Source organism: Myotis yumanensis, unplaced genomic scaffold (genome assembly GCF_028538775.1).
Source record: "Myotis yumanensis isolate MYYU_CA2020_CCGP unplaced genomic scaffold, mMyoYum1.0.hap1 SCAF_5, whole genome shotgun sequence".
NCBI lineage: Eukaryota > Metazoa > Chordata > Mammalia > Chiroptera > Vespertilionidae > Myotis > Myotis yumanensis.
The window spans coordinates 79,997,151-80,022,410 of NW_027223756.1; the positions used below are offsets into that span (position 1 = coordinate 79,997,151).

General features: G+C 43.3%; 1 protein-coding gene across 3 annotated transcripts in view; it reads right to left on the reverse strand.

Annotated features, from left to right (window-relative positions):
• The window catches only part of SAFB2 (scaffold attachment factor B2), a 45,418-nt gene that overhangs the window by 19,771 nt on the left and 387 nt on the right, over positions 1–25,260 (reverse strand). For 2 of the 3 annotated variants that reach the window (XM_070415886.1, XM_070415888.1), the window contains exons 2-11: positions 24,134–24,221; positions 17,450–17,514; positions 17,157–17,364; positions 14,819–14,877; positions 13,694–13,721; positions 12,279–12,789; positions 11,803–11,852; positions 11,269–11,369; positions 3,272–3,421; positions 3,069–3,181 (exon numbers count right to left, since the gene is read on the reverse strand). In XM_070415886.1, coding sequence (XP_070271987.1) covers positions 3,069–3,181; positions 3,272–3,421; positions 11,269–11,369; positions 11,803–11,852; positions 12,279–12,789; positions 13,694–13,721; positions 14,819–14,877; positions 17,157–17,364; positions 17,450–17,514; positions 24,134–24,221 — 1,373 coding nt within the window. Of the gene's footprint in view, positions 1–3,068; positions 3,182–3,271; positions 3,422–11,268; positions 11,370–11,802; positions 11,853–12,278; positions 12,790–13,693; positions 13,722–14,818; positions 14,882–17,156; positions 17,365–17,449; positions 17,515–24,133; positions 24,222–25,260 lie in introns of all 3 variants that reach the window. The other variant, XM_070415887.1, reaches the window with a different exon arrangement.

The window sequence follows — 25,260 nt, forward strand, 5'->3', positions numbered from 1 at the left end:
ACCTGAAAAATGTTTCAACAGGAGACCTCTCCCTACTTGTTCTGTACTCATATGGCACCTCCTAGACACAACGAACTTGTTGATAACACTAAGTTCAAAACAAACAAACAAAAAAAACCCACACAAGAAAACCAACAAAGAAAACACCTCCACATAGGAAAAAAGGCTGGAGAGACATACACCAAAAAGTGTTCCCACCAGGTAGTGGTATTTTGCCTGACTTCAGTGTGTGCTTTCTAAACGACAATTATAGAAAAATCACTACTAATCCATGACTACCAAGACAAGCCAGCCCTAACCTGTTTGGCTCAGTGGATAGAGCGTCGGCCTGCAGACTGAAGGGTCCCAGGTTCGATTCCGGTCAAGGGCATGTACCTTGGTTGCGGGCATATCCCCAGTGGGGGTGTGCAGGAGGCAGCTGATCGATGTTTCTCTCTCATCGATGTTTCTAACTCTCTATCCTTCTCCTTTCCTCTCTGTAAAAAATCAATAAAATATATTAAAAAAAAAAAAAAAAAAAAAAAAAGACAAGCCACCTCTATGGACAAGCTTCTCCATTTCACTTAGGCCAGTGGTCGGCAAACTCATTAGTCAACAGAGCCAAATATCAACAGTACAACGATTGAAATTTCTTTTGAGAGCCAAATTTTTTAAACTTAAACTATATAGGTAGGTACATTGTTATTAACTTAATTAGGGTGCTCCTAAGGTTTAGGAAGAGCCATACTCAAGGGGCCAAAGAGCCGCATGTGGCTCGTGAGCCCCAGTTTGCCAACCACTGACTTAGGCTGACGATTAAGCCTAGAAATTCTTAATATAAAAGGAAAGGTTAAAAAGGTGTTTATCTGAATGAAATAAATAAGGTTAAAAACAAATTTTGAAATGTTCAACCTGGGCAAACCACTTGAAGGCCGTTTGGTTTTAAACACCTTAAGCTCATCACCCAGTTAAGTGCCCCAGCACTGAGGGCAATAGCTTAGGACTAAATTCTGGCCTTGCTGCTTGCCAGCTGAGCTGTGTGACCTTGGGTCCCCTTTCTGGGCCAGTTTCCTCTTCATTCTACACAGAGCAGACCTCACAGGATTCTTCCAGGGACTAAGGGACTCCCCTGCACACACACACACACACATTAGCTGATTATTATCCCCTTTCTTTTTGCCACGAACACATCTCACTTCTGTGATTCAAAAAAATCAACGAACGAAAAGCGTCTCAAGACACTAAGAAAATCAACAACTCTCAACAGCTTCTCATATTCTAACAATAGATATTTTTAGCACTGCTAATAGATGTGTCCCATTTTCAAGAAGTTGCTGATAAAATCATGGGTCTTACTTCTAAGTACAAGAAGGCTCATCTGATAGCCATTTCTCATGGGCCTACAATTTCTAACTTGGTCACAGTGAAGACCAGCAATTACACCATTAAAAACCAAGCCCAACTTATGCGTATTGATGTCCACAGCCATGTTTACTCAACTATAAATTTTCTTATGTAAAAAAAACCAGCAAAATGGAATTACTGTGAAATTTACAGATTCTTAGCAAAGGGTTTAATTTTTAGAATGCCAAGTGGACCTGGAAGTGGAAATAAATTGTGTTGACAATATAAATGTAAAACAGACACACAGTGTTCTGAGAATACCACTGTTATCAAGCGTGTCACCAAATTCTACCTACCCCAAAGATAAGCATATGGCTTTTGTTTTGTTTTGATATTTTTATTGATTTCAGAGAGGAAGGGAGAGGGAGAGAGAGACAGAAACATCAATGATGAAAGAGAATCACTGATCGGCTGCCTCCTGTGCACCCCCTACTGGGGGATCGGAGCCCGAAACCTGGGCATGTGCCCTTGGCCGGAATCAAACCTGGGACCCTTCAGTCCGCAAGCTGACGCTCTATCCACTGAGCCAAACTGGCTAGGGCAAGCATATTGTTTTGATAAAAGTATAATCAATGCCTGCTGTGAAAGATCTGTCCCTATTTCTACAAATCACCTCCTTTATAAAAATAGTATCTCAGACCTGTGATCCCCAAATTCCTATGCCAAGGTACCCCCAATGTACCACAGTGAACTCATAGGTACTCTGGGATATTTCAAGTTTTTGAGGGAAACACAAAAATACTTGACAACTGCCAGGTGCTGCACAAAATACTAGCTTAAGGCTGCTCATTTCAATATTCAACCAGTTTACATTCCTTTGAATAACGATGTTATCTTTGCAAAGCTGGGTTTTTGCAGTTGCTGGGATAAAAAGCAAGATTCACATGAAAATCAACTTGGACCATGAAATGATTCCAAGTTTTCAGAGGCTGTGCAAGGGCCCAAGATGTTTGGAATAAAAAATAAATTTTGCCTTAGCTGGTTTGGCTCAGTGGATAGAGCATTGGCCTGCAGACTCAAGGTTCCAAGTTCGATTCTGGTCAAGGGCACATGCCTGGGTTGTGGGCTTGACTCCCAGTAGGGGGCGGGCACGAGGCAGCTAATCAATGATTCTCTTTCATCACTGATGTTTCTATCTCTCTCTCTCCCTTCCTGTCTGAAATCAATAAAAATATATTTAATAAATAAAAAAATGTTATTCATTTTGTTTTTGTTTTTTCAACAGGCTACTAGGTTAGATGTACATACTTATTAAGAATCATCTGAATCCATTTTTTAGCATTATGAAATGAGTATCTGTTGAAAGCTAAATACTGAAGTAGCAGCAAGATGCAAAAATCACCTGTGATGTAAATGAGAAGCTGGTAAGGCTGTTTATGCTGTTTCATGAGCGACCCTGTGGCTGCCACCTGCCCTCCTCCCAGCCATCATCCCAAGAGAAAGTGTTTAAAAAATTACTTTAGCCCTGGCTGGTTTGGCTCAGTGGATAGAGCATCGGCCTGCGGACTGGAGGGTCCCAGGTTCAATTCCAGTCAAGGGCACATGCCCAGGTTTTGAGCTCATTCCCAGTAGGGGGCATGCAGGAGGCAGCCAATCAATGATTCTTTCTCATCATTGATGTTTCTATCTTCCTTTCCCTTCTTCTCTGAAATCAATAAAAAAAGTATTTAAAAAAATTACTTTACTTTTCAATTTTGATCTCCACAGGATGATGTCTGTCAACACTAGATACTTTTTCCTTCTTCACTTCACACTCCTTTTTGTCAGACAGCTTTTTCCCAGCAGGTTCGTTTTTGGCCTAAAAATATAATGCAAATAGAAATGGCTCATGGACTAGGTCTTCCCCCATGTAAAGTTCATGAGTTAGAATAGGCAAGGACTGCCTTACCTTCTCTACGGAGATCATTCTTCCATGAAGCTCAGTTCTGTGGAGATGGTTGATACATTTCGTAGCCTCATCAGATGTCGACATGGTGACAAAGCCATAGCACCGAGCCCCAGGACTGCGGGCATTGGTCACCACTTTGGCTCCGACAACCTGCATGGGAAAGGGCACTCTTATTTTCTCATACAAATAATCACACAATGTAAAAAATTATTAGCAGTTAACTGATCATCAAAATTATTTCCATTAGACATTTTGGTATCTTTCATCTGGCCATCTATATAAAATGTTCCCAAACATTATCCAAAATCACGGTTAATAAGAAAACAAAACCTTTTGTCCTTTTGTCTCGTGGCACTTTGAGTCTTTTATGCCATGATATTGCAGCAGGGTCAAGAGGATTTTACGGAAAATTGGGATAATCCCCATGACCACAGCTAAACAAATAAGCATAAGTAACCTGGAAAAAAAAATTTTTACTTCTCCAGGATTTGTCAGTTCTTCCTAGTTATTAAAAATAACTGACCTATCAAAATACAACTGCTTTTGATATAAGATCAGCTCTACAGTGACAAAAAAACAGGGAGAGCTAAAGACAGTTAAACTTCACTAATGACAACTTGTTAATTAATCAAAAGCCCTTCCCACTCAGATCATTTTCTCTAATTCCATTCTATCCATGGACAGCAGAGGTGATATCTACTCAGAAATGCACCCCAATCTATGTGGATCAAGGTTAAGAAGACCTCTGACACAGATACAGAGCAAACTTGCACTTCCAGCCAGCCTGGAGAACCAACCATTAACTCTCCTGCTACCTGAAACTACTAAAAAATGGGAGGACGTGTAAGCAACAAGGGTTTTCAGACACCAGGCACCAGGCTACACAGGATGGTGACACCTGCAAGAGTGGAAACACATGAGGGCCTTATGGTTGCCCATTCTTACTGCCTAGAGCAGTGGCTCTCAACCTTCCTAATGCCGCGACCCTCTAATACAGTTCTTCATGTTGTGGTGACCCCCAATTTCATTGTTACAAATTGAACATAATTAAAGCATAGTGATTAACCACAAAAACATATATGTAATTATATATGTGTTTTCCAATGGTCTTAGGCGACCCCTGTAAAAGGGTCATTCGACCCCCAAAGAGGTCGCGACCCACAGGTTGAGAAGTGCTGGCCTAGGGATGCCAGGCCATGGGCAGGGAGGAGGAACTGAGGGGGCTGATATCCCTGAGATGAGCACAGGTCAGAGTCTGAGGAGATTAAAGCAGTAACCAGTCATAGTACCACACAGAGAGACATTCGGAGAACTGTATAGGGTCCTGAGTAGCGCATATGTGTGAGAAAACCACCAAGGCTAGGAGATGACCACCTGCAGAAGCAGAGGGAACAATCCCCGGGGCTCACTCAGCGTTGCAAAAGGCCCACTTCCCCCAGAATGAACCCAATGACTGGATAGAAAAGCCTGTAATTTATGGGCATTGGGCTGAGCGCTCAGAAGGATGTTGCCCAGGAGTGGATGAAGCTAGCCCTGAGCTCTGGCCTGATTAACAAAGCTTATCAGCAAGCCTCTGTACTGATTGAGCAAGTGACTGGACTGTGCCCCAGCAAAAGCTCAAGGACATTTGCAGGGATTTAAGAGTAACTAGCTCACAAGGTAAAAGTCACAATGCCTGGTATCCAATAAAAAATGATTGGGTTACTCTTAGCTGGTTTGGCTCAGTGGATAGAGCACTGGCCTGCAGACTGAAGGATCCTGGATTCGATTCTGGTCAAGGGTACATGCCCAGGTTATAGGCTCAATCCCCAGTAGGGGGCATGCAGGAGGCAGCCAATCAATGATTCTCTCTCTCATCACTGATGTTTCTTTTCTTTCCTTTTTAAAAAAAAATATATTTTATTGATTTTTTTACAGAGAGGGAGGGAGATAGATAGTTAGAAACATCCATGAGAGAGAAACATTGATCAGCTGCCTCCTGCACACCCCCTACTGGGGATGTGCCTGCAACCACGGTACATGCCCTTGACTGGAATCAAACCTGGGACTCTTCAGTCCATAGGCCGACGCTCCAGCCACTGAGCCAAACTGGTCAGGGCTCATCATTGATGTTTCTATCTCTCTCTCCCTCTCCCTTCCTCTCTGAAATCAATACAAATATATTAATTAAAAAAAAAAAAGACTGGGTTAGAAAGAGAACCAAGATGGCGTGTAGGTCAATACTGGTACTCGCTGCCTCCCACAACCAAATCAAAATTACAACTAAAATACAGAACAACCATCATTCAGAACCACCTGAAAGATGGCTGAATGGAAGTTCTACAACTAGAGAAGTAAAGAAGAAAGCACACCGAGACTGAAATTCTGCTGACCCCATGTAGAAGACATCAACTCAGCAATGAACACTACCTCTGGAGGAATACTTATGAAGCCCATTTGGGAAGACTGTATCTGTAAGATAGAAAAATTCGTAAAAACTTTACTGAGGAAGTGAATTACCTTTTCAGTGGAGTTAAAATGGGAAATCAATGGAATGTAATTTTGTGGTCTTTCCCCTTTCAACAAGGGCAGAAGTCTGTTGACCTCACTCAGAAATACCACAAGCTGACCAAACACCCCAAGTGTGCAGCTCCTTAACTGGAAGAAGACTTGTCAGTTTCTAGTGTGAACTCTTGAAAATACAGTGCCTTAAAGATACAAAGTGTAAAATGTTCTTCTAAATTCTCATGAGACAAGGAATGTGAAAACGGGATAACTGTTTTTCATTAAATACTTTTTGTGATGTGATAAGCTGTAGTTCATCAAATTATTAAAATAGTTTAGCCCAGAAAAGAAAAGAAAAAGATGACTGGGTTAGCCAAGAAGTAAGAAAGTCCAACTCTAATGAAAACAAATGGACCAATAAAATCAGACTCGGAAATGACAAAATGACAGAATTAGTGGACCAAGGATACTAAGCACTTGGTCAAGTTATTCAAAAAGACAAAGGAAGAACTGTGCATGTCAGGTAATGGATGCTAATTTAAAACCACTCAAAATGAACTCCTGAGATGAAAAATATATTAGATGGGATTAACAACAGACACCGCAAAAGAAAAGATTAGGAAACTTGAATACATAGTAAGAGAAGCTACTCAAAATGAAATTGAAAAAATAAAGACATACGAAAGAAACCGGAGCAATATTGACTGGTAGGGCAATGTGAGGAGTCCTCGAAGGCAAGGAGCTCCGGGAAAAAACCAGCAAACAAAATCAACACATCATCAGCAAAGTGCTCCAAACCAGTGAAAAAGATAAAATCTTAAAGGCAACCAGAAGAAGAAAAGTCACATGTGTGTTAAGAATGAGGATGAGAAGCACAGCCAACTGGTTGGAAACAATGTGAGCCAGAAGGCAGCGGAGCAGCTTTGCCTTCTGGAAGAAAATCAACCAATCTGGAATTCCACACCAATGAAAACAGCTTGCAAAAAAAGGTAAAAGAATGACTTGCAGCCCTGGCTGGTGTGGCTCAGTTGATTAAGCATTGTCCCCTGCACCAAGAGGTCCCCAGTTTGATTCCCTGGGCCTAGACTGCCGACTAGTTACCTAGTGGGGGGAGTGCAGGAGGCAGCTGATTGATATTTCTCTCTTAGCAATGTTTCTCTCTCCTTTCCGCTCTCTCTAAAAAAGTCAATAAACACATATTTTTTAAAAAGAATGACTTGTAGACATACAAATTCCTCATCGGCAGCCCTGCCCTAAAGAAATGTTCAAGGAGGGAAGAGAATAATTAACTAGTGGGAACTTGGATAAAAACAAAAAGAAATAAAGAACACTCAAAATTGTGAACATGTGAGAAATTAAAAACCCAAAAAACAAGCCAATAATATACTGTGTAGTTTACTAAATAGAAGTAAAATGTATAATGACAACATCACAAAGGCTGAGAGGGGGCAATGGCAGTTGTACGGTACTGGTATAATATCAACAAATTATGCGTGTTTTTTTATTGCTTTCAGAGAGAGGAAGGAAGAGGGAGAGAGAGGTAGAAACATCAATGACAGAGAAACATCAACTGATTGCCTCCTGCATGCTCCATACTAGGGATCCAGCCTGCAAGGGGGTAAGGGGTGGGGGGTGGACGACATGCGCTGACCTGGAATTGAACCAGGGACCTCTTGGTGCATGGGTCAGTGCTCAAACACTGAGCCACTCCAGTTGGGCCAACTAGTTATATATAGAGTCATAGGTAATAAGCCACAAATCATAAAAAATAACCAATGCAAAAGGTGGCAAATAAACAAGGAATAAATGATTCAAGAACAAGAGAAAGAAAACACAGAACCAAATCACAGATTTAAAGCCCACTGCACAAATGTTCCCACAGGACATCTGAAGTGAGGGTAAGGCCAACCCCCTTTGAAAGTGCAAAGACCCCCTGAGACAGGAGCCCTGGGTTCTGGCTCTGACCACCTCTGATTAAGTGGGTCAACTTGAACAAGCCATCTCTTCTTTTTGTACGTGTTCCCAACTGTGACAAGAGGGTGGGGAGAGTGGTCCATGCTCTCTAGGGTCCCTGTAGACCCTGATGTTTGTATTTCTGCTGCCCCGATGGAAAAGTGCTGCTCTGTCTGCAGAAGCCCAGAGCACGCCAATCAGGGACAAAGGTGAAAGAAGCCTCTGCTGAAGACACAGTATCAGTTCTCAGAGCAGAGCAGCTTTGCATTCTTACTTCTCCTGAAGGTCAAGGGGCTGAGCCAATTATGGGGTTATTTGACCTTTCCATTAAACTAATAATCCTTGCAAGGGCATCATTTCCAATGACAGTTAAACCCAAATAAGGGCAGATACCATGAGAAGCTCACATATCCCTGTCTCCCCACTCCTCCTTCCCCCTTGCACTCTGCCCTGGAGCTTTGCACAGTAGCCTTTGATGAGTTCATCCACATTACAAAGCCTTGTCCCACTACTGGGCCTTCCTTTACCCACTTCCTTTACCCAGAGCCGAGTTCCACAGGCATGCTCAACTCCAATCACTCAGGTCTTGCCCCAAATATGGCTTCCTCAGCAAGCTTTGCTGAACCCACACCCCCAAATCTAAATTAGGTCTCTTTACCATCAATGATTGACACGCTGTAATTTTCCTTAACATACTTATTGAATGTGTTGTATATGTTTATTCTGTAAATGATTTTTCTACCAGCCTGTAAGATCTATAATGACAGGGACCTTATATGTTTGCTTAGGCTTTATAATCAGTACCTGAGTTCAGAAAGAGGTCAACAAAATAAATGAGTAGGTTACAGCTTAATAGTTTTCCAAGCCCTTCTGAATGCTTCTTCTGGACCCACACTGCCCAAGTCACTGATGTATTCACCAATACCTAACTGGGTGACACGGATCTGAGCAAAGATAGGACTGAGCAGCCAGGATGAGTCAGCCTCAGAAACTCTGCATAGAATCCCTGCAAGTTCTCAACTCCTCGAGGCACTGTCCCTTACCTCCCCCCTTAGAGAGCCATTTCCCACAGGCATCCCGGAGACCAGGGCAGTCTCTATGGCTTATAAAAAGATTGCTTCATCACCTAATTCCAAAGCAACAGAATCATTTTTATTTTAAAAGTCCTTTAAGCTCCTTGGAAAGTTTTAGAACTGTATTAATTTCCACCTGCTCCCAATTAGCAGCATATTAGGTGATTTATTTGTAAACTACTATCACGTTCTAGTTTTTAAAGTATATACTTAAGATGCTATCTACACTAATAAAAGAGAAACATGGTAATTAGTGTACGACCGCTACCCTTCCCCTTGGCTAATCAGCATATCCTTATGCAAATTAACTGTCAGCCAAGATGGCGGCCAGCAGCCAGGCAGCTGGAAGCGAACATGAGGCTTGCTTGCTCCAGTGACTGCAGACTCCAACGTTCCCCGCCTGCGCTGCCAGCCTCTGAGCTGGCAGTTTGAAACATTCTAACAAATATAGGCCGGGATCTCAGAGCTGGAGTTATACATTGTTTCGATTATAGAACCGAAACAAACCAGATACCTGCTCTCAGAGCTAGAGCCAGAGCTAAAGCTGGCCCAGAATAAAATAAAAAAAAGGAGCGGTTGGGAGCTTCAATCAACAACCACCAGCCTGAAAACAACCCTCAGCCCCTCATCCAGGCTGGGCAGGCACCCCAGTGGGGACCCCCACCCTGAAGGGTGTGTGACCAGCTGCAAATAGCCATCATCCCCTCATCCAGGCTGGGCAGGCACCCCAGTGGGGACCCCCACCCTGATCCAGGACACCCTTTAGGGCAAACCAGCTGGCCCCCAGACCTCTATTCTATATAGTAAAAGGGTAATATGCCTCCCAGCACCGGGATCAGCAGAGCCACGAGGCCTCCTGGCACCGGATCAGCGTGACAGGGGGCAGCGCCCAAACCCCCTGATCGCCCTGTGGCTCTGTGTGTGACAGGGGGCGGCGTCCCAACCCCCTGATCGGCCCTGCTCTGTGTGTGACAGGGTAGAGCCATAACCTCCCCATCAGCCCTGCCCTGAGTGTGACAGGGTATGGCGCCCCAACCCCCTGATCCGCCCTGCTCTGTGGGTGATAGAGGGCGGTGCCCTAACTCCCCTATCGGCCCTGCTCTGTGCGTGGCAGGGGGCAGCTCCCCAACCCCCTGATGGGCCCTGTTCTGTGCATGACAGGGGGGAGCTCCCCAACGCCCTGATTGGCCCTGCTCTGTGCGTGACAGGGGGCAGCGCCCCAACCCCCTGATTGGCCCTGCTCTGTGCGTCACAGGGGGTGGCACTGCAACCTCCCCATCGACCCTGCTTTGAGTTTGACAGGGGGTGGTGCCCCAACCCCCCAATCGGCCCTACCCTGAGCGTGACTTAGGGTGGCATCACAACCTCCCAATCTGCCCTGCTCTGAGCCCGACCAGGGGCTGCACCTAGGGCCTGCCCTCTGCCACCCGGGAGCAGGCCTAAGCCAGCAGGTCCTTATCTCCCGAGGGGTCCCAGACTGCGAGAGGGCACAGGCCGGGCTGAGGGACCCCCCTCCCCCCCCAAGTGCACAAATTTTTGTGCACTGGGCCTCTAGTAAGATATAAAAGCCAACACTTAACTTACTGTTAAGGAAAAAACCCTCAGCATGCCAGCTTTAAATTTTGTATAAGCCAAAAGATATAGCAGCTTCTTAAAGAGAAGTTAGAAAGAACCACAAGAACATTCAGATTGTAGCTATTTACACAGGTTTTCGGCATAGTGTTCTACATCATGATTATCTGTTTTGCCTGTTAACCGCTCTCAAATAGAAAAAAAATCCTCAAATCCGAAACCAGGTGAGTTTTTCCCCCTTGAGGATTTCCTCCTCCAGCCTTTTCTTAAATTAGAAATGACCCACAATAAAATTAGCATGAAGTAGGGTTCTAAATTCTTGAGTATATATTTTTACTAGAGGCTTGGTGCACGAAATGCATGCACTTGGTGGGGTGTGGGGTGGTCCCCTTAGCCTGGCCTGTGCTCTCTCGCAGACCGGGAGCCCTCAGGGGACATCAGCAGTCGTGCTGCTGCAGCAGTGGAAGAGGCTCCCACCACCGCTGCTGTGCTCACCAGCCGTGAGAAAGGCTTCTGGCTGAGCGGCGCCCCCCCCCTCACCGTGGGAGCGCACTGACCACCAGGGGGCAGCTCCAGCGTTGAGCAGCTGCTCCTGGTGGTCAGTGTGCATCATAGCAACCAGTAATTTCACTGTTCCGTCGATTCGCATATTAGCCTTTTTTTTTATAGGATTGATTTCAGAGAGGGAGAGATAGAAACATCAATTATGAGAGAATCACTGACTGGCTGCCTCCTGCACGCCCCCTCCTGGGGATTGATCCCGCAACCTAGGCATGTGGCCTGACCAGGATTGAACTGTGACCTTCTGTTTCATAGGTTGACACTCAACCACTGAGCCATGCCAGCAGGGCTTGAGTATATTTTTTAATGCTAAATTGAGGCTGGGTAGCAAGACAGACATAATGGAGAGCATACCTTTCCATACTTGCTGAAAAGGTTCTTCAGATCTGTTGCTCGAGTTGTGGAGGACAGTCCACTGACCCACAAATTCCTACCAGAACTGCTGCTGATACGACCTGGAGCAGGAGAGAGAAGATTATGCTTTGCCATCAGGAATAATAGAAAGCATGACCACTCCTGAAATGTGGTTCTCTCTTAAACCCTAACCACATCCAATTCCAACGCTTCTTTTTTCTTTTCAATTTCCACTTTTAATTCAAGAATTTAATTATTGTCAACACCTACGACAGAGATAAAAATCTGGATGGGGAAAACGGAGTTTTCTTACTTGAGGAGTAATCATGTCCAGGTTATTACAAACTGAAATGTCTTTCAATGATCAAATCTCATCCAAGATAGCAGTTTCTATAACTCTTGTTATAGTATTCAATGGAGAATAGAGTTGTAATAGGATTCACTGTAAATTCCAGAATGTGGCAATTTCCAGGCCCCTCCCTCCTAAGCCAAGGGATCCATAGGTGGTTCCCCACCATGTAAGTTAAAGCATACCTTTTTCATCTTTAATGACTGGCTTTATATCTTTTTCTTCCTTAAAAGAACTAGAGACAAAAGTTAATGTTAATCATGAAGGAAAAAAACAAAAGAGAACTAAATTAAAAATATAATGTGTGCTAAAACTGATACCTACCAGAAAATTAGTCTGAAATAAAATTTTAACAAGACATCTTTGCAAGCTTATATTGGATATTTGGCCCCCCAAAATACAGTATCAGATTCTTAAGTCAATTCGATTTAACTGAAGAGAACACTTAGCAATTTAAGAACACAACCATAGTCGGTTGAGAAAAAGAAAAGGAATCCAATCAGCCACTAAAAATACACAAAGAGAAATAAAACACTCTTTAGAGGTAAACTACAATTTCATCAGTCTGGCTGGCCAATTGTAGAAAAAACAGCTTATGTGTGTCATTAAACGACCAATGAAAAGGAGATAGCGTCTGGTCTAAAACTGAGAAAAAACAAACCTCATTTTCTGATCAGCGCCCTCACTGGCTGAGGACTCTTTAGGAGCCGGAGGGACTTCATTACAAGCTTCAAAAGCAAACTTCTTCACGTCTTCTTTGCTATCTCTGGGGTCTGGGCTTGAGGCTTCCTGGGGCGCTTCTGCGACCTCCTCGCTAGAGGCTTCTGTGCGCTCTGAGGCTTTACTACTCTGCTCAACTGGCTCCTCTAGCCCTACAGGCTCACAGTCCATCCTCTCGTCACCGCCTGTCTGCTCCACGGGCTCCCTTTTCACTACCGCTAACAGGGTGTCTGCCTCGCTCCACTGAGCTTGTGCTGTTGACTCGCTGGCCAAATCTAAATCACCCTCCTCCGGGTGGCCGCTGCCAAAAAGGTCCTCTTCCTCCGCAAGCTTTCTGTCTGGCCCCACGCTACTTGTATCCTGTGCAAATGGCTGCTCCAGCTCGGAACCTTCTTCTTTTACTGGCTCAGATTTACAAGTTTCCCCCAAAATGTCGAGTATTTTCTCATTTTCTACGGATTTAACAGGAATAGAATGGCACAAGGTTTAATTACCAGGGAAATAAAGCAATCACAAATGTGGAACTGGCACGGCTGCCACACTAACACGAAGAGAACTGCTAGCTACACAGAGATTGGAAAACCCGCGGGTACACACGTTACACTGGTTACACTACCTGCACTCCAACCGACTGCTAGAGTAAGCCGCTACGCTACATGGAACAGGCCCCCACCGATTTAAACACCTACAACCACTTGGCTGCTTCTCAACAGTCTTCTTCATGTTTTGTTCAAGTCTGGGTCTTCTGACTTATTTTTCCAATGTCCAAGGTGCTGACCGAATGCAGTCATCATTCAATGACAGCTCAATTTCCAAATTTCTTTGAATTTCTTTTAACAGAACAGTCCAATAGGAACACCAGAAACTCTTCAGATGGCGAGAGATAAACGCAGTCCATAAGGGAAATAACATGCTGGAAATTTTCATGAAGAAACTCTGTTTCCTCTTCTGGAATCCAGTCACTTCTCAGGTTATAAGTTCCCTGACAATTGCTTTATCCTGCCTTAACTGTATTAATCAAATTGACTGCAGAGAAATATCACAAGATCTGTTTCATGTGTAGAAACACATGGAAGAATCACAAGGAGAAATTATGTAAATGCCACTCTATGTGGTTAGAGAGATGAAATCACTACATCTCACCACATACATCTGACCTCTAGAAACCAGAACAGCAGTTCCACAGATCTGGTGATATGAATGGGTTTCCAATCTCTGATCCTTGTACGATCTGGATTGTCCACCATTAAAATCACTTACAACACCATAATACAGCATAAAATATATAGACAGCTTGAAAAAAATGTAGTGAGAAAAACTTTCAAACCATAACTGTTGTGTTTTTCTTATCAGTACCTGGCTCCAAGAGTGGTTCTTCAATATCCTAATTAAAAAAGAAAAGAGAAAATAATGATCAACATAATTTGATGAACAAGAATATATCCAGAGACAAATGGCAAAGGGGCGGGGGGGAGTAGAGAGCAACCAAAGGACTTATATGCATGCATATTAGCATAACCAATGGACACAGACACTGGGACGGTGGGGGTTTGCCCAGAGTGAGAATGGCTGGGGGCAGGGGGTCAAGCAGAGAAAAAGGAGACACATGTAAAACTTTAGACAATAAATAAAAATAAATACATAAATAATAAAAAAGAAAAGAGAAAGAAAAGCCACAAGGCACTTAAAAACTGGGCAGATCCACTCAAAACAATGCACTCCATTATACAATCACTTGCCATTTTCTCCCCAGCAAAAGCAGAAAGGCAGTGGTAATATTGAGCCTGTTCAATTCTCCACTCAGAGTCTGACCATCCCAACCCAAGTTTTAAGCTGATCTAATGCCTCTGCAGCTGGCAGACTCCCACAGTCAGGGCAGAAGTTACACAGATGGCCACTGCTTTATACACAAAACCAGACTTGAGAAAAAAATGTGTTTCTCCCAACATAATCTATTATTTATAACTGGAACCTGTTAAAACCATCTCTCTACCCCGTTAAAACCTTTCCCTGACTTCCCACTGAAAACAAGAACACCTGCCAAATCCGTTCCCCACCCATAGACTCTGGCAGTCAGGCCCACCTGCTTCTGCAGCCCCACTGCCCCTCTGCCCTTACCCTGTGTACGCCATTCCTACAATAAGCCATGTTCCCGAAGTCTTCTTTTCTTCCTTACAGGGCTAACTCCTGACCAACGTCAGACCTTAATTCAAACAGGACTTCCTCCAGGAAGCCTTCTAGGTTGGCCAACTACTTAAACTTCTCTTCCATTACATTCTTTGCTGGTTCTTAACCCTGCCCCCACGAGACTGCAAATCCTGAAACTGATCGGTTTGGCTCTCAACCTCTTATCCTTAGCACCCAGCTCAATATCAATCCTCAATCAATCATTTGCACATACACCTACACATCGTTTCCAAATACGGAAAACTAACCACTCATGTCAAGTTTCCAATCATGCAGAAACAGATGGTCACTTACCGAAGGTACTTTGAAGTCCAACGATGAAGCATCCAAAGTGCTCTCAAAGCCTTCCCCGCCTACCTGAAAGATAATGGAAGGTCACTTTGTGGGCTCAGAGCTGTGAATGCCCAGGTCTAGGCCTCACTCTGTTCCAGGCAACCCATGTATCTATTTCCTTCAGATATCTAGTGCCATCCACAAGTTAATGGTCAGATTATTCAGTTTATTACTTGCCTCCCTGCCCCCACACCTGCTCTCGCACTGGATAACAGCAGCATCACTGACAGAGGCTTGCAAACAGTAGGTATTCTGTCAGCATTGCCCAAATGAATGAATGAATTCATCCCAGGCAGTTTCCACATACTGATGGTCTACATACACCACTCATTCATAGAATTCCCAAAGCACAACTCAAAACCAGGTACTCCTCCAATTTCACTTGGTAGCAACACTTTTAAAATAACAGTAACAGGGTACTTTCTTCTAGAGTGCTGTACTTAACAAACACTTAACTTGACTATTTACTATATCAAAAAACAAAATAAAATAAATTCCACTTATCTTAAAGATTACTAAATTTGAAGGTCTTTTACCTTTCTAAGTGAAATACAAAAATATCCCTTTCCAAATATTTCTTTTATCATTTTATAGGTTTGAACCTTATAACCTGGACACTTCCATTAACCAAGAAGTTAGAAACCAAGGACATGCTCTGAAAATAATTAACATGATACAACAGGATCGCGTCTAGAGAGGGAAAATCACTTGCTTAATATTATCCTAGGTTGAGGAGTGATGTTCGGAGTTTGTGGCTTTTGTCCTTGAAGGTTTAAAGTTCAGTCCTTCGAGGGCAGTTGTTTTAAAGCTGTAATGCCTTAAGTAAACAACACAACCAAACTAGAATGGCTAGGCATGCCAAGATGGTAAGATTCAAATGACCATTATTTCTAGGATGGCCACCACAAAGAGCTCTATGCCAAAATATTGGGAGAACTTGGGAAGGGGACACTGGTAACAGAATTAAAGCCCTACCTTACACACCAGGATATTAATAGTGATTCCCTTTAACGGAAGGGGTTTTTCTGGGATGACAAATATTTTTTTCACTGTATTTCACCTCTTTTAATATGACCAACTATTCTTTTTTTTTTTTTTAAATATATCTTTATTGATTTCAGAGAGGAAGAGAAAGGCCAAGAGAGATAGAAACATCAATGATGAGAGAGAATCATTGACTGGCTGCCTCCTGCATATCCCCCATTGGGGATAAAGCCCGCAACCCAGGCATGTGCCCTCGGCTGGAATCGAACCTGGGACCCTTCAGTCCGCAGGCTGACACTCTATCCACTGAGCCAAACCAGTGAGGGTGACCAACTATTCTTTTTGTTGTTATTGTTAATCCTGAGAATGTTTTGCAATTGATTTTTAGAGTGGGAAGTAGGAGGAGGAGAGACACACAATGATCATTTTCCTCCTGCTCACACCCCGACCAGGGCCAGGGGTTGAGCCTGCAATTGAGGTACGTGCCCTTAACTGGAATTGGACCCGGGACCCTTTGGTCCCAGGGTTGACGCTCTATCCACTGAGTCAAACTAGCTAGGGCTATTATTATTTTTTGTTGTTAATCCTCACCTAAGGATATTTTCCCACTGATTTTTAGAAAGTGGAAAAGAGGAGGAGGGTGGGGGGGAGGGAGGGAGGGGGAGGGGGGGGAGAGAGAGAGAGAGAGAGAGAGAGAGAGAGAGAGAGAGAGACATTGATGTGAGAGAGACACAACGGTTGGCTGCCTCCCTCATGCGCCCCTACTGGGGCCAGGGATTGAGCCTGCAACCAAGATTCGTGCCCCCGACTGGAAATGAACCCGGGACTCTTCAGTCAGTGGGCTGATGCTCCAACCACTGAGCCAAACCGGCCAGGGCATGACTGTCTATTCTTATGCACAGTGTAAACTTTCTAAAACATCTATAAGATTATCTGGATGATGAAGTTATACACTGTTCTTGTTTTATCTTTCTAGTTTTTTACCTACTTTTTTAAAAGGAAAATACTTTTATTAACTGTGCAACCTTTTATGGCTTATGCTTAGAAAGTGTCTCTCACCCAATTAGAAATAGTCTCCAATACTACAGAAACATTAACGGAGAAGTTATTCATTAATTAATATCTGACCTATGTTCAGTTTAAATGGACAGAATTTACCACCAAGGTTCAGTTCCTAAATTAAATGTTTATGGTGACTGATTTTGCTGCTTGCTATTTAATCAACCAACCCTTAGCATGATCTTGCTCATATAAACAGCACATAAGCACTGGGAGCCTTGGGCCTCCTGCCACATTCCACGTGTCTTAGTGTTACCTACAGCATGTTCTGTGAGCTGAGCTGGAAGCTCACTCAGCTGTGCAGCCACATACTCTTTGCTATCACAAAGGGAATCGAGGATGCTGTCTGTGCCATCATCCCCAAAGTCTGGGGCACTGCTGTTCTCGACTTCAGCTTCTTCTAACACACTAACATCCATCATGTCAATATTCTGCAAGCTCTCCAAACTTGCTTCCATATCCTCCTATAAAGAGGAATGAGAGGTATCAATGACCAGGTAGACCAGGACTCAGCGCTCCTGCTGCTGTCTCTACTGTCATGCCACATACCTGCCCGTCTCTGGAATCCTCTTCTAGGCCATTATCTTCTGTGCCTTCTTCCTCTATCTTCTGTCCTAATTACAGAATAATTGTTCAATCAGATAACACTCAGGTCTAGCCTTATAATTAGTTTAGCAGAATGATAGATTTCAATCTTAGAGAGAACATGTTACAAGGAAACTGGAAGACGTGCCTGTTTTGTTTTCTGGGGTTTTTTAAAGTATTTCACTAAATAAAAAAATTTTTTTTTATTGATTTCAGAGAGGAGGGGAGAGGAAGAGATAGAAAAAAACAAAAATGATGAGAGATAATCATTGATCGGCTGCCTCCTGCACAACCCACACTGGAGGTCGAGCCCACAATCCAGGCATGTGTTCTGACCGGGAATTGAACCATGACCTCCTGGTTCATAGGTAGACACTCAACCACAGAGCCAGTCAGGCGAAGTGCCTGTTTTAATGTGTGCAATTTTGTCTACAACGGGATATGAATATCTAGGATTTCTGTAATACTATCAAACAAAAGCAATTGATTTTTAACAAAATACCTAAGCGCTTCAAAAAATTTCAAAACCACTCCAAAGTAAAACAAACATCCCAAAAGAAGAGCAAAGGATAACAGGCATTTTCCAACAAATATAATTTTAAAAATGTAATATGCATCTAGTAATTAAAGAAATGCAACTTCAAATAACATTCTGGATTATAAACTTGCTGGCTTTCCCTACATTCCACCATTTCAAGCAGGCTGCCTACCTTTCATCAGTCTTCAGCTCTGGAACTTATCTGTGAGGCAAAGGCTACCATAAAATCCATCTTATGAATACAAAAGAACTATTTACAGTTAATGCTAGGTATTCCCAAGGGGTTAGGCAGTGGTTCTCAACCTTCCTAATGCCGGGACCCTTTAATACAGTTCCTCATGTTGTGGTGACCCCCAATTTCATTTACAAATTGAACATAATTAAAGCATAGTGATTAATCACAAAAACAATATGTAATTATATATGTGTTTTCCGATGGTCTTAGGCGACTCCTGTGAAAGGGTCGTTCGACCCCCAGAGGGGTCGCGACCCACAGGTTGAGAACCGCTGGGTTAGAGGGAAAGGCGAGGCCTGAAAAAATGTACAAGCTCCCTTAGGACATGCACTAGAATGTCTGACAAGGGATTCAAAACATAGATATTTATTCTTTCTAGAAAGTGTACATAGCCTAAACACCCGAAAGGGAAAGAAATTATAGCACATTTTGTTCATACGTGGATACCAGCATGCGAGTCAATGGGGAGAGTGGGGTGTAACCTGGCGATATCTGGAGACATTTTGGAGGGCATCAGACCTGGGGTGTGTGTGCTACTGGCATCTATTTAGTGGAAGTGAGTGACCAGGGATGCTGCTCACCATACCACATTGCAAGGACAGCGTCCTAAACAAAGAATTATTTACTCTAAACAGTGCTAAGGTTGTGAAACCCTGTGGTACACCATACAATGTCTTGTAACTTAAATAAGCTCTCAAGAATATTTAATATGGTAAAATTCCCATAAAGTTAAAAAAAAGAGGCCCTGGCCGGGTAACTCAGTTGGTTAGAGCAGTGGTCGGCAAACTGCGGCTCGCGAGCCACATGCGGCTCTTTGGCCCCTTGAGTGTGGCTCTTCCACAAAATACCGACTTCTGCACGTGGGCCACGAAGTTTCAATCGCATTGTACATAAGCGCCCGCAGGTGGTATTTTGTGGAAGAGCCACACTCAAGGGACCAAAGAGCCGCATGTGGCTTGCGAGCTGCAGTTTGCCAACCACTGGGTTAGAGCATCATCCCAATATGCAAAGGTTGTGGGTTTGACCCCTGGTCAGGGCACTTACAACAATCAAACAATGAATGCATGAATAATGGAACAAAAATCAATGTCTCTCTCTCTCTTCCTTCCTCTTCTCTCTCTAAAGTAAATCAATAAAATTTAAAAAGTAAAAAAGAAACAAAACCACGTAGATCTCCTTTTAAAAAGCACATGTATGTTTGTATACATGCAAGCGTGAAGACGCATACAGATGGAGATGACTGAAGCAAACAACAACAATGGTGAAAATATGGAGTGGTATAATTAGAAATAATTTTATTTTTATATACATACTTTTTACATCTTCCAAATTATTGAAAAAATATTATTTTCATAATCTTTAAATAAAAAAATTAAACATAAGAAACCTCAATCTTTTTTTTTAATCCCCACCTGAAAATATGTTTTTATTAATTTTCGAGAGAGAGGAAGGGGGAGAGAAGAAGGGAGGGAGGGAGAAAAACATGGATCTGTTGCCAACCGTAGGCACCTAACGGGGGATCAAACTTGCAAGCTAGGTATTTGCCCTGATTGGGAATCAAACCCCCAACCTTTTGGTGTATGGCAGTGGTTCTCAACCTTCCTAATGCTGCAACCCTTTAATACAGTTCCTCATGTTGTGGTGACCCCCAACCATAAAATTATTTTCTTTGCTACTTCATAACTGTAATTTTGCTACTGTTATGAATCGTAATGTAAATATCTGATATGCAAGATGTATTTTCATTGTTACAAATTGCACATAATTAAAGCATAGTGATTAATCACAAAAACAATATCCTATCTAATATAGACAAACATGGTAATTGACTGCACCTTCGCTACACCTCCCATTGGCTAATCAGCACAATATGCAAATTAACTGCCAACAAAGATGGTGGCTAATTTGCATACTGCAGGCAGGGTGGGACAGCACCATCCCGCCTGCCCTGCGGCTATCTGGGCCTGCTATCTGCGACCCAGGGCAGCGGGCGTCCCGTGTGCGACCCAACCCGGCATGGCCAGGCGGTGCAGCAGCGATCGGCTGGCCCGCCTGGCTGCCATCCGGGTATCCCGTGTGCAACCCGGCCCAGGGGAGCCGGGCGGGGCAGAGAAGGCTTGAAGGCGGCTCCGGCCAGAGCGAAGGCCTGGGTCCCAGGTACCGGCAACCAGGGGAAGAGAAAGCCTATTGCATGAATCTTTTCGTGCAACAGGCCTCTAGTGTAATTATATAAGTTTTCCGATGGTCTTAGGCGACCCCTGTGAAAGGGTCGTTCGACCCCCAGATTGAGAACCTCTGGTGTATGGGATGATGCTACCACCAACTGAGGCCCTAGTCAGGACAGAAACTGACTAAAGATTCAAACTGCAATGTTTACACCTTAAGTATTTCATTTATCATTATCATCAGTAACCACTCAAGAAATGTAGTTTTATATGTCAGATACCGTACTCTCCACATCTTATTATTTAATACTCCCCACAATGCTAGCAGGTTTATTATCTGCATTTGACACATAAGAATTTGGTTCAGCTCCAAAGCTGGGACTCAAAAACTCAGCTGTACCACTTCCCATTATATCTAAGCCCAGCATACCTTTTGAAATACACTGTCTAAAAATGTTTGGCAGTTGCAACCAATTTCTAGGCCTCTAAATAGTAGCCTGCAGTACACACACAGGATGTAAACAAGAAAAATGCACACCCTAAAGCTTCACCAAAAAGTGCCCTAAATAAGAGTGGGAATGACAAATACTGAGCAGATAGGCTGTACCCCAATCTCAAGGGCCTGGTCTCTGCTGACTAAAAGCTGAAACGGGGGTTGTGGGGGGCAACAGGACAGAAACTAGAAAATCAAATTTTAGTTTCTCACATAAAACCTAATTCCAAAATTTAATCTTTCAAAACACATCCAGACGTCTTCCACAATTTTAGCTACTCTTTACTTTTAAAAGGCAACAGTCACTCTTGACTTTCCCAGAATTAGTCCCACTCTTGCACAGACTCTTGAAAACAATTGGTTAATTCTTCCTGATCCACTTTTATGTAATCTTGAGGACCTAATTTCAACTAGGACACCATGATGATGAAATACTTCAAATCACTAACCGGGAGCCCAAACACCTCCAAAGGATATGCTAGCTCAACAACCTATAGGTACTATCCTCTGTCCCTGGACTCAGACTACCTACCTGTTCCTTCTCTGGGCATTGGTTCTGAAAATGAGGAAGGGACCATTGCTAGAGCTACCCTATATAATAAAAGGCTAATATGCAAATTATCCCCTCAGGAGTTCGACCACTTGCCATGACGTGCATGGACCACCAGGGGGCGGCACAGAATGAAGGAAGGCCCTGATCAGCCCTGATCGCGGACCATGCCTAGGGACCCAACCCATACACGAATTTTGTGCACTGGGCCTCTAGTGTTGGTATAAGCATTCTCTCTATACGAATGAACTACTACCAAAGCTTTCCAGACAAAATACTAATTCCATGTAGTTTTGATTTGACATAAGCTTTAATCCAGACATTCAGATAGATTTTTAAAACACCTGGCTAAGGTTCAGTTTGTCTAATGATGTAAAGATCCCCGTTAGGAGCCAAGAATATTTGGATTCATAAACCTTAAACCTCAACAGTTTTAAACGAGCATCTACATTAAAAACTTTTAAACTAACTTAAGTTATTTCATAGCTATTGTAAAACAGGCTTTCAGACCATAGTTGTTGCCTGGCTGGTATGACTCAGTGAGACCTATGAACCAAGAGGTCATGGTCTGATTCCCAGTCATGGTCACGCCACTTGCCTGGGTTTAGGGCTTGATCCCCAGTAGGGGGCATGCAGGAAGCAACCGATTAATGATTCTCTCTCATCATTGATGTTTCTATCTCTCTCTCCCTTCCTTCCTCTCTGAAATCAATGAAAAAATATATATTTTTTAAAAAACAGAAGTAATTGTATGTTTCCTGCTGTAGACCAGTCTCTCATAGTCTGTATTCATTTGGACAGTCCGTGTTCATAGTGAAGTATGGATCAATACAATAGCAAAAAAAAAAATCAATGTTTTAAAATTAAACATAATGTAGCTCTCTTTATGAAACCTAACTAAAAAAATTTAACCTTTCAAAACACTTATACCATACAAGTTTTAAAAGTTAGATACGTTATAGAAAAGTTTTCCTTCCAGGAAAGTCTACTTAAAAAGTAAATTGAAATTGTTGAAAATGCTACAAATTAATTTCTTTTGACTTTCTAAACAACTGTCCTCTACTGCCTGAATTATATTGTCCTTATCACTGTAAAACCTAATAATGAGGACATTTGGTTAAATCCTCTTGATCACTTTAATCCAATAAGTAATTCCTCCCTACAGTAAGGTTTCAAAGTTTTCTGAAATTAAGTCCTTCCAAAAAGTAACAGGTATTATCCATCAAGGAATTAACCCTTTGCGGTCGTTTGTCTACTCTCAGCCACCAAAGCTTTTTTACCGTTCCGGTCGTTTGTCTGCTCTCAGCCACCACAGCAAGGAACCGTACGAATCTTAACTCTATTCATTCATGTATCAGTTCATAATGTCTCTGAAAGCTCTTAAGTGTCTAAGCGACCTTGTCACGAACCAAAACACTGCCCCGACAAATCGGAGATATCGAAACTCAATATAAACAAACGCGGTCGTTCCACACTCGCCATGCAAAACACCGTGGCGAGTCAGTCGCCTTTTGAGAGTGAAGAAATCGACAAGCTTCGGAGATACTTCGCAGAATTTCAAATAAAGCTTTACAAATTACGTTTAACTGTAATTAGGCATTCTCGCTTGTTAAGATATTTCAAAATAATACTCCAAAATGGCAAAAAGAAAGTTACCGAAAGAAGTGTACTGCGAATCTGAAAGTAACGATGAAGAGTTTTATTTTGGCACCTTGAATACTGACTCTGACGTAGAAAGTGATAACGTTTGTAGTGATTCTACTAGTAGTGACGTAGTTCCAAAAAAGAATTAATAAATCTTGTTTATCCTTCATAATCTTGCATGTTATGTATCACTGCTCTTTCAAAGGAAATTAATTCCGACCAGTACGACACCCATGTCCAGATTTAATACGACCGCAAAGGGTTAATGTAGGGGCATGCCATAAATATATCTTGAAAACATAACGCTCAATGAAAGAAGGCAGACAGAAAAGGCCACAGACTGCATGATTCTCCTTATATGAAATGTCCAGAATAGGCAAATCTACAGAGACAAAGTCAATTAGTGCCAAGGGCTGAGGGCTGAGAAAATGGGGAGTGACTGCTAGTGGGCACGGAGGTCATGAAAATACCTAGAATTAGACACTGGTGATGACTGCACAGTCTTGTGAACAAGCACTGCATTTTTATACTTTAGGTGAATTCTACAGAATTTGAATTATATCTTAATTTTTAAAAAATCACACTAGTAAAAACATAGGCTGGATACAAATACTCTGACAATCTATTTTGGACCATAGAAAAGCTGAGTTCTATTTGGTCTTGGGTTGTTGTCATTTTCCTTAAGTCCTATCTTTTTAAACCAGGAAGGAAGCCAAAGCAGGTGCTCAAACCAGTCAGGACAGCTTTTAGAGCGTCTTACTTTAGTTCTTTTTCAATACCAATGGCAAGAACTGAGATGTTTTTAGCATGTATTTTAATTTTACTTGATGTCCTCCTCCAGCACCCTGAGAATCACTTGTTAGCTGGTGAAGAGCAGGCCTAATTAGGAGATGGAGAACAATGACAGCTAAAGACATTCTCCTCCAGGCCAGGAGGGCAGAAAGAGCTCTAAAAAACCAGGTCTCTAAGTAAGTGAGCTCCCAAACACTCGGACCTCTAGCAGCAGGAAGTACAGGTGGATACCTTTAACACATCTCTTTGCTGTCTTCCTGTTCGTGACTTCCAATGTGATGCCAATTTCATCAGGATCCTGCCCTTCTTCTTTAACTGCCTGTCAGGAAGAGATGGATTTTACATCGTCAAGAGCTGCAGGGCACACGTTGTTTTTAAGTAACAACTTCTAACCCTTTCTTGCAAAGAGCAAGTCTGGTTCTGCTATCTGGGCTTCAAGCCCACAAGACACAGGATGAACCCAGCACAACTTGGTTCTCTCTGCACCGACGCCACACGACACTGCCCCTCCCCACCCCTCCACGCCCTAAAAAAAAGGTGTGTGAAAGGGTGTTCAGAATCAGGGTCAATGACCAGTTCCAAATTGGCCCCTAACCTTGAAACTGCCCAACCTTCTAGTTTAAGTTAATATAACAAATAATAACAAGAGGCTTGTACTTGGTCTCCATGGGCAATGGGCTCTGAACGGTGGTCCACCAAGCCATCTTTGACCTGGGGGAGCGCGGGGATGGAGGACAGACAGATCGGGTTGGGGAAGGTACCTCGGTGCTTCCCTCCTGCCTGGCACAAGGCTGGGGCTCACAGTAAACTCACAGCCCCCCCCCCCCCCCCTTAAAAAGTTTGTTCTGGTTGGAGACACGACAATCCCCCATTTTCAAGTTTGTGTTATGTGTGGTGTTGAGGGGAATAAACAGAGGATGACAGGAGAAAGTGGGGGAGGGGGAGCTGCACGTTACTGAAGGTGACATCTCAAACAGATCCAAAAGACAGGGGGTCGGCCAGGCCACCCGCGAGAAGAGCAGTCTGGCGTCGGGTATGGTAAGTGCCGAGGCGCTGGGGCAGGTACAAGCACAGCTCCCTTTCCTGCAAGATCTCAAAGGTCCTTCAGTCATCTGTTCTCCAGGGAGGGAAACTGAGGCTCAGAGACACACAGGCACTTGTACAAGGTCACAGCGCCCAACCTAAAACTCGGGCCTGGGAGGAGTCAGGGGACACCCTAGCGTCTAAGGCAGGCAGGCTGCCAGCGCACTTGAGGCGACGACCTGGTAGGAACCAAGGCACAGAGAGGGACGATCACGGGCCAAGGTCACACAGCCAGGCCCCCTCGTCCCGGACAGCTCAGGCCGGGGTGTCCGCCA